Here is a 14,026-nt window from a genome sequence, read left to right on the forward strand (position 1 = left end):
ATAGGTATTTATATATGTAGCGTTTTATGTAAATACACCCATTATCGTCGTCAAGTAACCGTCGTTTAGTCAGTATAACGCGTTAATCTCGTCGACACGGATCACGGTTAGTAATCGCCAAGTTAATGTTTTTATTTTCGACGTTTTTTAAAAAATAATATGGGTAATATATATATATATATTGCCCCCGAAATTGCTATATCGCGTGAGAAGTCGCAAACGGGGGCTCCGGATACGCATTTACATGTTAAATTAAAAAGTAGTTTCCACTACTGGAATATTTCATATTTGACTAATTTATAGGTTTTTTTATATTTTTTTTTTACTCGCCCATTTAATATATTGGAACCATTATTTCCCTTCAAAAACAATAATCAAATGATAATAAAATAACGCGTGCATAAAAAATATACTCTATATAATATTATTTACGTATAATAGTCGATATATTTTATATTATATGATACAATAATATCCATATTGTGTATACAATAAACGCCTCTACATAATATAATACCTAATAATATAACATTATATTGCTCTCGTGATCTGCATTTCGCCCCGCTGCAGCGGTTCGCGTGGACGGGTTCAATCCGTTTCCCATTGTGACCCAGGGACCCGTAAAAGTGGAGCACAATGCGTTGGTAATGTGACACCCGGAAGGATGATAAAAAAAAAAAAAAACGATGAAAAAATTTCGAGTGTTTCGGTTATTTCGTTCCCGTCATTACCGTCTTAATCCGCGTGCGTGTATGCGTGCGTGCCTATGCGCCGGGGGTTCGTGCTGTAGCGTCCGAAAAAAAGACCCTCGACCCCTGTGTCACACTTGTCTCCCCCCTAATAGTATATTTTATATTTTTTCGTCAGAATATTTCTGCACGAGGGTTTCCGTAAAACGGGTAAATATTATTTGCGGTGGAAACTGTTAATAACCATACACACGCACACTCATACACACTAACGCCGTATACCACGCACTGTAATAGCAGTCCCCTTCGGCAGTTTGATATCCTCATTATTATATTATATATACCTATATATATATTTGTGCGAAGCGCAGACACATGGGGAGATCAATTGAACAGGTTAAAAGCTATATAAACGAGAGGTTTTTTTCGCTCCGCATAATATCCTGGGACCGGGATAATTTTTTTACGTTTTTTAAAGGGGACTAATGGATGACATCCTATTTTGTTCCCACCGTGCTTGGGCGTTTAACCAGGAATATGATTTTGCAAAAAAACACAGCCAGCAGCTGACAAGATAGGTAGGCATAGGTTATACGTACGTGCAGGCTCGCCGCCTATTGTCGGAAACTCGGCAGGATACTTTTGCATTTATATTATACGATTTGACAATAAAAAAATAATAATAATAAAAAGAGAAGGCTTCGATGATAGAGTTAGATTGCGTGTGAATAGCGAAGATCGTTTTATTTTATACGTTTTATTTTTTTCTGAAGTCCTCGACGACGCACGTAAGTAACAAAAAGATTAACGGCCTATGGTGGAGACCCCAAAGTTCTTTCCCAAAAATAAACTAGGAAAAAGTTTTTTCCCTCTGTTTTATTCGTTCACCGAGCAATAAAATATGTTGACAGTATTTTTTTTAGTGATTTTGTGAAAATAATATGCATATGTAGTAAGCACATACAAATTATACACATAATATACCTACACAAATGTATTAGGTATATGATATTATAATACGTGGATATAGCTGTTGAAAGATATCACCTATATAATTTACCGGGATAATACGAGAAATTATTCTTATATTATATAATGCTAGTTACATGTGTATCATTGTTAGTAAATTATTCATGAATTTTTGGTCATTTTCAGACGGGTTGTTTATTTAAGTATTTAACTATCCGAAAAATTATGCATAATACTATATAGAGTACATCCGCTCTACAGTTGTAATGATTAATTTCTACGAATTTTAATGAATACGTTTTGTTAATACACACATATACACTGTATAGTGGTATGAAATATTAATGAATATAATAGTTCATTATTTCCGGGCAACTGTCTAGAATTATTTTTTTTCGTCGGAAAAATGGAGATCGTCACAAGTGACTGGCTCTATGTTGGTTTTTAGACGAATTGAAATGTAACAAATCCCAATGAGAAATAAAAAGAAATAAAAATGTCAGTGATATTAAGATGTTTTTTACCGCATTTGACTAGATGCATCCATCCATCGGACTAGTTAACAACGCCACTATATAACAATAGACTGAACATTTTCCACATGAGTAACTCATACGCGCAGGGAAGTCATTCTTTTACCAAAAACAATGTATACAGTCCATCGAACCATACATTTAAACCCGTAAATATTCGAGAAAGTATTTTCTTGAAACGTTAATTTCAAGTGGTTTGACTCAAACTATACATTATAAGTGCACTTTTCTTCATATATTATGATATACGTATAGTGGAACCCGTTTTAATAAGTATAGGAGAGTAAATTATACCACTTTATGCTCTAAAATGCCGTTTTTATATACTATGCTTGAATATCGTAATATTATAAAAATAATAACAAAAATGACATCTAATAAATGATTATTAAGCTGCAACAATGATAATAATTTACGAATTTACGACGTAATTGAGTTATGTGTTTTTATAATTCAATTCATTAGAATTGTATTTACATTCTATCGTATTTAAATATTACAACGAACGCGCACACACAAAAAAAATCGAACAGAGTATTTTTATAAAAACCAAATTACTTGTATATATTTATTTTCATGGTTAATGTATTATATTATATTTAAACACGGACGCGTAGTGCATGATGCAATGTGTTTGGCCACTTGACGAACAGTAGAATCCATTGAACACACAAATCTGGTGTGTTTCTACAATGTGTTTTCCTATATAAGGCGTATGTATATGTGTGTGTTTAAGTATTTCTTCTTAAAAAAAAAAAAAAAAGTGGAAAGAAAAAAATGAAAAAAGTTGTATAATGAACGTGCTCTCGGTAATACGAAATGGAAGTAAAAAACGTGGCTTACACTCGTCAACAAACGCCGTATTTGGTAAATCAAAACAGTTATGTTCATATTGATCGAAGTGACGTAAGCGTTTTTTGGTAAGCCTCTTTGGTCCACGGATCCATCGTGACATCATTGTTTATCGACTTAAATAATAATAACTACGCGTTATCCTCTCCGGCACCAATACTAAATAATATATTATTTTAAATATGCAGTACATTATTACAATATTATATTTTTATTCTGCAGTGCATATACAATTCTAGAGGCACGAACAGAAGTTTTTTTACAAGTTATGTTTATTTTTTCAACACACGTTGTTCTATTATAGGTAGTAACTATACATTATATAAAATATAACAATATTTTGAATCTCAATAGACATTTTACTTTTTTCAATGTTCATGGGCATTTCCATCGTCCATACGTACAAAGATCTACTATATCATATATTACTTGGAAATCCTAGCGCAAACTTTTGGCCGTTGAACCCAAAACAAAAGAGAAAAATCTGATTACACACGTCGTGCAGCTGTCGTGGTGCAGTTTTTTAACCCTCATATCGTTCGAATATATATATATATATATATATGCGCATACGTGTGCGCGTGCGTGTGTGTGTATCCAGGACATCCAAAATAACGAATCGGAAGGGGTTACGCCGAGTTCCCAGAGAATAACCGAAAGGATTAAATAATGGGGGAAAAAATCGTACGAAAATATGTTTTCAAGTGTTTTCCGTGTACATGGGGATAAATAATAAAAAAATATATATATATACAAGATTATCCTACCTGGCCAGATGTATGCCAGCTGTATATTATTATAGTTTGTGCCGATCCTCAGCGGGGGTTCTTTTGACATCTGCTTTTCCAAGTTATCGTTAATATAGGCTTACCTATAATTCTATAAACCATAGATAAAAGTAAATAGGTACACCGAAAGTTCAAAGATTTCGGATGACGACAAAAAAAAAAAATCAAATTAAATGCGTCCAAACGTATAACGATCGTTAGAAACGTATTAACGCACACGTATATTATATTTAATATATATATTATAATATGTGTGTTTTGGAACAAACGCTATACTACCATAAATTATATAGGTATATAAATATATAATATCCACGTTGCACTACCGCTATATTATACATTATTATAATTGTAACGAACATTAGTGTTCGTGTTTTCCGTATAATAATAATAATAATAATATTATATACTATATATATACTATATATATAAATGATGTATATAAACACTAAAATACATAATATAGGTAGGTATATACGACTTGAAAACGGCGAAAATTAAAACGTTCAGCTATAATTCGATAACCGGCGAAATCAAATCTGAGACTGGTTTCGTGCAGTGTTTGCAGACACACGTCACTATAGCACAGACATATAATATAAAATATAATAATATTATATTTTATATTATAGCTGCAGAAATACGACTTTCCGTACATACATAATATACGTCATATATGTACATAAAGGTTTTTAAACGTTATTATTATAATGTGCGACTAGCCCGAACTGCGTTCTGGTGAATGGTTTTCCATTAAAACGAGACAACTCGCCGTTGGTCCATGTGTGTTTTGACACGGCTCTCTAAATCATTATAATAATTGATGAAAACATTAAAATATAATAACGTCGTTAGGAAAACACTGTAGAACAGCTACACGTGGGCGCTTCCAGTTGTTCTATAGTCTATACATATATCAATTAACGTGCATTTCGTCGGTAAGAATGTAAAAAAATCGTCGTGTGACCTGCTGATAAGCGTATCGATATTAATAATAGGTAGGTACTGCATAAACATAAGGATTAGGTACGAAAAGAAAACTCGCTCAGGTCATATCGAGACGTAGTTAATTATACCTATATTATATTATACATTCAGTTGGGTGGGTAAAATAAAATTAATCAAAAATAAACAAATACTCACAGTATTACCTATGTACGATATTATAATACAATTAGATTATAATTTATAGGGTGTACGACTATGTTTAATACACGTATTTTATAATATTGTAATATTTGTGATCTGCACGCATCGCGATAAAAATACGTCTGCAGTAGGTACTTTAAAAATCGAATCGATCGCTGGAGACTCAAACATATCCCCACGCGTCCAGTGTATAATAGGTATGCACACAAATAGGTACTCACGCACACACACATTGTACGAATAATAATAATATAATGGTTATAGAATGTGTAATTACAGATGTCGATCCCGGTAATAACTTCGTTATACATTGACGTACTTCGACAAATAACGGTCTAAGTTAAAATAACATGTCCACCGAGTATAATTTGCCAACTAGAGGTGGCGCGGTGGACGAGAATAGCCTGGTATTAAAAAGAAGAGAGTTCATTGTGCGCGCGTGGTGTACACATGTACGAATGTACGATATACCAGCTATGTAATATTATAATTATAATATAACATGTACGCAAATAAAGGATTTTTTTCGAGTGCAGAGCCACAGTTTTTGATATAGAACCGACAAATGAGAAATTCGTTGAATTCATCGATACAATGAGTAAACGTGCTTTACTGAGGACGGACGACGCATCGATACGTAATCGTAGTGCCTTATCCATAGTTGGAGGGACTTGTCGGTGACACCCTAGTTTGAAAAATATATTATTATTTACTATCAATTATTATATATTATTATGAGCTCTCGAAATAGAAGTAAAAAAAAACAATATGTGGAACGACCTGCAGTGTATACACAGATATATACATTTTTTTTTGTTTCCGGAGTGAGACAAAAGCCTACACAAAATTGTATACCGTGAAAGGTCTAGTGTTTCTACAGAGGATGAGGGTGATATGTGCCATATGCGACACACTCCACACTGTAGTATAATTATTAATAATTTATTGGCAGTACGATTTATACTCAGATTCATATATACATGGGCAATAAAACTATGATACTTATTTATTTTTATACAGCACATAGTTAACCCTTTTTCATAATTTTGGTATGTGGGTATTGAGTCAGTACTATTGACTAAATAATTTCAGTAACTATCAACCGATGTGTTTGTTCCTTCTTGCGTTTCCATTATCCGTCATTATACACTTTGAGGTCCCGCCAACATGTACCCTTTACAGTACAAGAATAGTAGTCATATTATCTAAATTATAGTTGCACGCCGTGGTGTTGCTGTGCGGGATCGATGCTGAGACGCATCGGTAATTTATCAGCAAGATGTTCATTTAAGTCAATATAATAGATGGCGGACGACTAAATTCAAGAAGAGAGAAAAAACGAAATGTTAAGAGGAAAAAAATAAAGCACGCGCGTACGTCTGTCGCCGTCTCGAAAATCCGCAGCGAAGACTTTCAACAAACGTGCTATGAGGGTAAATCATTTTTCAAACGACACTGTTCTCGACAATAACGATTGTCTCCTTTCATCAATTTATCATGGATCGAGTTGGCTATAATATGACTGTTACTGTGGCATTACTATTGGGTGGTAGATACGTGAGTATCCACGTGTTATATACACTTTGCCGGTCTCTGCTGTTGCACAGGCAAGACTTCTGTATATACGTGTACTCCTGTGACGTAAGTCGTGTGCATACTATATATATACAAAATATTATGCATACATTCCTGCAGCCGGGTTTCCCTACAGTTTACACTCTGAGAAAAAAAACGAGAAGCTCTTAATAGAGTAAAAAAATACATCAGCAATGTGTGAATTTGTTATTTGTTAAATAGTCCTAAATTTCTACTTCGCTGGACTTTGTCTACTATCGCTCCTACCACAGTAATAATATATTTTTTCTCAACTTTATAATACTATATGTAAGGGTAAACCATTTATCATTGGGAGCACCGTGACCAACACCAGTCAAGAGACACGCCCCAGGCGTTATTCTAGGCACCGACGACATAAATGTGCGACATAATAATAATAAATAAATTACATATTATATTATGCGCCGACCGCGGGCGTGATAATGCGATAAGGTTCGGTTTACGCGCGCGTGTTATATAAAACCCAGCTGGTCGGGTGCGATACACGCGAACTGCCGTCGATGTCGCGCGCCGTCAGTAGGTTTCCGAAACCTTTCAACATAGGAAAATAGTAATAATAGTAGTAATAAACTAATAATGATAAAACGAAAATCAAAAACGAAATAAATAAGTAAATAATATACTGATAAAAAAAAATAGAAATAGAAAATACGAGGAAAAAAATTGTCCCAAAAGACACTGGGGTGAAATTTGCCGTTGGTTGCAAAAAAAAACCCGCATTGGCGAAACCGTACAAAGCGTGTTTTCCGCTCGAAGAAAATCCGATTACCGCTTCCGTACCGTCCCTACCCGACACTGCACAACACGTCGCGAGCGGTGCGCAAAATTGCAGCATTTCAATTGCACTCGTCAAGAAGGGTCATCGGGGTGGCGGCGGACGGTTTTATATTATATATCCCATATTATACGTATGTCGTATACGTAATAACAACATATATATATATATCGTATTTGTGTGTGTATACATAGAGGTGTATATACGTAGAGAATTCGCTGACTCGACAAACCGATAATATGTAATAACATAATATTATGCGTCTACTTCAAATTTATATAATATAATATATTATATTAAATGTGTACGACACGAAATTCGACATAGTTTGGTGTGATTTTATAATACCTACTCAAATATAACATTATACAGTGTTTCACCCACACTGTATTATAGTCAGTGTGTGTGTATAAAATGTCTGTTGCAGTCAGACCGATAGTGACACTGAAACACTAGAATGCAAAGAAATTTGCACAAAACTCAGTTCTAACCAAGAGACGTGAAACTCCTTTGCTGTGCATGCATCATAATATAATAAATTATAAATTTCAATTTATAGGTATAAGCCAATGCATGCGACTTGCCAGATCGGGATGTTCAACGCGTCAAATGCAGTGGTGGCGTTCTTGGCTATAAATATATTATACATATTATTATAAAAATATATTATTATACTATAGGTAGCGCATTTGTATGCAAATTATAATATATTATATAGGTTAATCTTCTCGCTTGTTTTGGTATTGGTAAGTACACTCAAGTACTTTTATGCATGTCGTATTTATTCGTTTGATTTTGCTTTTACCGCAATAGTGGTAAAATATATGGCGAAATATCGAAATGCTGATGGCTGGATTCATAATAGCGTTATAATTTATAATTATACTTCTACGCGTATAACCATTATGTAGAATGTATAGGTACAACACACACTCGAAGATTGGTCGGAACTACTCTGATGATAATATTATAATATTATTATGTACACATTATATTATATTATTATATTATGCAGTCAGTACGATTGGATGTCGATCGGAGACGATTTTTACTGTTTTTTTATTTATTTTTTATGAAAACGACTCGTTTCCCCGACAATGGGCGACGATAAAACCGATGGCGATGGGGTGTGTTGCAGGGAAACAAAAGGAATCGGTCGGGGTGGTGGTTCGTATACGTATAACGATATTTTTCGAACAATTAAAAATCGTACAACAGTGATAGTACGGTAGTGGCGCGGGGCGATAGACGGAGAGCCACCGAGGTATTGTAGAGGTGTACAGAGAAAGAGAAAAAGTGAGAGAGAGAGAGAGAGAGAGAGAGAGAGAGAGAGAGAGAGAGAGAGAGAGACTGACCGAGTGAGCGTGAGTGAGTGGGAGAGGGAGCGACGGCATGTAGTCGTGCGGTGGGAAGGGAAAACGGCGAAGAAAATATAGTCAATAAAACGCACCCCGGAATATAATAGAAAAACGCGTCCGTCCGTCTGGGACAGTTAAAGCTATCGTAAAAGTTTCGCGTATCGCGTCATAAAAACGGGGCCAACATGGCCGGGCGGTTCCCTCAAGACGGTTTTTGCGGCAATTTTTTTTCCCCTTCGACCCGCGTCAACGTTACCAACATCACCACTACCAACGCTGCTGCCACCGCCGCCACTATTGCCGCGCCAACACTATAGGAATATTTTCTTGGTTTTTTTCCGTGTTTTTTAAGGCCAGCGCACACACATTGGCCATAATTTATTGCAGATGTTAGCATACGATTTGTATCGGCCTAAAAAAAGAATATTATGACCATAAAAAAAAAATGAACGAGTCCGCCGCCACCGCCGTCGTCTCCCAAAGACAGACGGTTTTTACAACCCTGTGTGTGTGCGCGTGTGTGCGTATAACACTCGTTTTATTTTTCATTAAAATAAAGTCTCACTAGACTTGTGTTTTATTTATTTTTTTTTTGTTTCCGTTAAAAACTCTACAGGCTTATATACAGCTCTTTTTCCCCTTCTGCGAATCTTTAATGGCCAATAAAATGCGTACATTAGTCGTATAAGCATGTATAGTATATATTATTATTATTATATAGGTGTGTACGGCGACGAGTAACGATAATGCGGTCGCTATCCAAAACAACAATATACCCATGTAGGTATTATAATAATATATATATTACATGAATATTGGTTTGAAATCGTATATGTGTCTTCCGAAATCCGCTCCATTGACGTCTCGATGTTGTATGACGTTATGTGCCCGTCCGAAACGTATTCGTGTAAAATATTGTGTGTAATATTTTCTACAATATATCGTTGTTAATTACGCGTCATTCGAAATATAGATAGAAAAATCTCCATAAAACGCCGCTCGCGTATAAGTCGTCGGGCGTAATGTATATACCTAGTACGAGCTAGTGTGTAAAGAGACTGATTCAGAACGTGGACGGGTGTAAGTGGTGTGGGAGGGGGAAAGGTTTGATTAATCGTTCCCACGACTGAGATGAGGATAATGATTGCCGAGGTGAGTCGACACATTCTTACAAAATTTACAGGTGCCACGTCTACAACACGCGGGCGCAGGCTCGTGTGTGTGTGATGATGATGATGTGTAGAGCAGCGGTGACGGCAGTGTGTGAACAAGTCCGGCGATGGAATAATAAGAATAATAAAAAAAGAAATATTAACCAAAAGAAATGAGAAAAAATTACCGAACGAAATGATTTAAAATTTAGACATCGTAGATATTATTACATCTATAGGCGGGTAACTGCAGAGTAGATTATTCATCAAGGTCAATTCTGCAATACGCACGAATACCCACCCCTCCCCGCCAGTGTCTTAAACGTCTCGTGTAAGTACGCGCGGTAATGCGTATATGAAACAGCGTATGTAGCTATATGTACCTATAGGCTATAGGCTATAATAGGAAATTTATGTATGTATATATATATATATATATATATCAATATTTTATATACATTATATAGGTATATGACGAGTACGTTCACCACGGGTGCGCCACCCGTGGGTGTTCGTTTTCGGCAGTTTTAATGAAAAATATCGACTCCCGCCGTTATTTGTATTATTTATTAGGATATTATTGGGCCCGTTAGGATCAATTAAAAAAGAATTACACAAAAAGTTATAATTTCTAAATAACAATAGTATAGTAGCGTATAAAACTGTCTATTCCTATGTATACAAATAGAAACCTGTGTATACAGTAAAGACATATTATATATTATAAAAATATTTAATATAACATGGTGCATCCTACCTTGACGATTGACGGCGCACCCACGCGTAATCCTAGAGATACGACGTAATGTGTTTGCCGACTAGAACTGATCAAGACTCTTTCTACCATTTCTCAACCCTTCGTAATATTATAATATGCACTCAAAAATTGTTGGTTATAGATTGAGATTTGTGTTTGGAATTGCGTCGTATTACATTACACGCGGTCGTGGGCACGTAAAAAAAAAAGTAGCAAACGGTATTCTCGATAATTGGATAGGGAAAAATATATTTTCGATGATCAATCGACAAGACTGACTGACAGAAAATATCATGGTAACCCTCTTGTAGTCTTGCCATTAGATATTTGAAGGATATAATATGGTTAACCGTGCTTATTGGACGACATAATATATCAGTCCGTCGGCGAGTATAAATCTTTATAATAATAATAATATGTAGTGTTGTGCAGCGCGACGAGATTTTGGCGAAACGAGACTTGAACAGTTCTCCATAATATTATCATCTCCAGTCTGCGAAAAACGCACCGTAGTTTGTTTTCCCGAGAATCACGCACTGCCCGGCCTGCGCGTTTAAAGTTGTATATTATACACATTGTTATACGCATCAGTCACCTATATATTATTCACAGCCTCACAGGTTCCTAGTAGAAATAGTGACCATTACGCTAAGTTAGAATTTATTGTATTTACATAAAGGAGTGTGTATTCTTTTTCATGGCCCTAAACTTAAGACATTTCAGTCTTCAGATAACGGTGCATGTATACCACCCTGTAAATATAAGAAAAAATAGAAAAATATCCATCGAAATAATTTACGAATTGCTTTTTATTTTTTGTTACACTTTCTTGTGTTCTAATAAAATAATTTGTTGTTTATGTATTATAATGATTAATACTAATTTATAACTAGGATAACATATAAAACCAAAAGTTAAATAATATTATAAATTAAAAGTTTTATAAAATCGATAATTATCCCGTATAAGTAATTGGTCCAAACGGGTTGCAATTTTTCAATATAATATTTTCCAACTGGTCCTAACTCCTTACGTGCTTTGGCCACAGTGCTCATTATTATTACATATACCGTTGCGAGCGCCGGCCGGCCTCTCGAGACGTTTTAATTATTGTCTTATATTTTTATATGTATACATTAATCAATTCATCTCGCTCGATCGGACGAACACCACCACTCTGCGGAGAAACACGTTTTCGTGTAATTGAAACCGCGATACATACCTAAATACGGATGGTTGAGTCAAAGCATCCGGATTTACATTATATTATCATAAAAACCTCTTCTCTCGTACAATCCATAGGTATACATAATCATTCTTCGGAGGTCCTGTGCGTGCCCATATAAACACACATACACACATACACATATGTACAATATATTATACATACACGATATATAACCCGCTGCTATTAATAATCGATCGCGTGTGCGGTTCAGACACGAATTCAATATTCGAAACGTCCGCGGGCCAAGGTATTCATGGCTACCGCGCGCATTATGTAAACATCTCCTCGTTAGGATAGCCATCATATTTATCGTATACACGCACATACTGTCGTGTCCTTTACACGCCGACTAGACTACCTATCAACTTTTGGTCTATACTGTTTTTAGAGCGAACCTCATACCAGTTACCATTTCAGTTTATTCAATATAAGAGCGTATTGAACTTAATTCGACGAAAACGTAGTGACTCTGCTATCACGCGTCGGTGTTTGAATCGTGAATTAAAATTAAAATTGAGTTAAAATGTAGGTACTAACATTGCTTATTTTTGTTATTAACTATTAAATATAAGACAGTATAAGATACTTTTTAATTTTTTTTATTATTATTATTAAACTTAAGCTGTTGTAGGGGATTATATGAACTATGGTTGATAAGGTGTTGTTACGGTAGGTAAGCAAACACGTGTATGTATGGAAAGGTTTTTACTACTACGAACCCAGGTGGTCACCCATCCGGAAACTAGTAGCAGGGGGCGTTACTTACTGTCAGTCGCATTCCGCGACTGGTATAGCAGCCAACGCGCTGCGCCAAGCCACAATTTTAATTTTTATGTTCACTTGTTTTAAAATATTATTTAGACCTATGTTATTCTTAGATATTATAATAATTATTACGTTAAACGACCGATCTGACCCGATAACATTTTTTTTCGATTTTATAATATGAAGTTATCATTATTTAGGGAAATATGGTGACTTACCGGTAGAGAAGTTAACCATCGGCACGTTGTTGGTGATGGCGTCGGCCACGTCAGTGTTGAGTCCGTAGATTTCCAGCAGCTCGCGGACCGTGTTCTGAGCGTACTCCTTCAAGTCAGTCGCTTCGTGTGGCTGGTGGTGTTGGTGGTGGCCAGCAGCTGCGGCCGCGGCCGCTAGTAGGTGCTGAACGCCATGGGCAGCGGCTGCTGCTGCCGCAGCGACGGTGGACGGGCGCTTGTCCGCTGGCACCGCGCCTGCCGCTGGGGGCTGTGCTACGGCGCACGTGAGATCCATCGGTGCGGAACCGTCGTCGACGCGCGGCCGCTTGGCCACGGTGGACCCGGTGCACGCGCTCAGGTCGAGCACTGCGGCCGCGGACAAGTCACCGCCGGCCGCTGCCGAGTCTCCGCCGGCGCCCCCATTGCCACCATCACCACCGTCTTCAGCCGTGTCTTGCGTATAGCTGATGTTGCGTGGCTGAAAGTTTTTCCGTTTGTTCCGCGTGCTATTGTTTATATTGTTGTTGTTGTTGCTGTTGTTGTTGTTGTTGTGGTTGATGACAGATGCGTTTGATCTGGCTGCCAAGCAAACGGGCTGCTGTTGCTGCAGCTGACGCTGACGGCGGCGATGGTGTTGTTGCTGTTGCTGCTGGAGGTGGTGGTGGTGTTGACGTTTGCGTTGGTGGTCATCATCGTCATCTTCCTCGTCACGGGTCCGATCGGCTTCGGCCTCCGAATCCGTGTCCTCAGCCGACGAGAACACGCCCAGCGGCGGCGTTTGCACTTTGCTGTGCCGGGCTGCCGCCGCCGCCGGTGCAGCCAACAATCCCGTATCGGCCATTGTCACCATTCAACCTGTAAACATATAATATGCATACTATTATGTACCTGCAGGTGCTAATTATGGTAATATTAAAAATAAGACAGCTGTGCTTAAAACCTAAACTGCAGTTAATTTATACACCTATATAATATTGTAGAATATTGTAGGTGTATAATGTATATAGTATATTATATGAAAGGGTGTGTGAAAATAAAATAAAATCTTGTTTTTCCGATGACGAAAATTCGAAATCAACTAAAATTTTAACTTCCAGTTAAGCCTGAGAGAGAAGTCAAATTATATTGTGACGTACGAATTGAAATCCGCACAGCTCTTGACTTAATTTTTGACTGGTTA

General features: G+C 36.7%; 1 protein-coding gene across 2 annotated transcripts in view; it reads right to left on the reverse strand.

Annotated features, from left to right (window-relative positions):
• The window catches only part of LOC100161789 (zinc finger protein castor homolog 1), an 85,354-nt gene that overhangs the window by 44,197 nt on the left and 27,131 nt on the right, over window positions 1-14,026 (reverse strand). For both annotated transcript variants that reach the window (XM_008181549.3, XM_001946525.5), the window contains exon 2: window positions 12,850-13,701. In XM_008181549.3, coding sequence (XP_008179771.1) covers window positions 12,850-13,696 — 847 coding nt within the window. In that variant the 5' untranslated portion in view covers window positions 13,697-13,701. The remainder of the gene's footprint in view (window positions 1-12,849; window positions 13,702-14,026) is intronic.

Source organism: Acyrthosiphon pisum, chromosome A1 (genome assembly GCF_005508785.2).
Source record: "Acyrthosiphon pisum isolate AL4f chromosome A1, pea_aphid_22Mar2018_4r6ur, whole genome shotgun sequence".
Taxonomy (NCBI): domain Eukaryota; kingdom Metazoa; phylum Arthropoda; class Insecta; order Hemiptera; family Aphididae; genus Acyrthosiphon; species Acyrthosiphon pisum.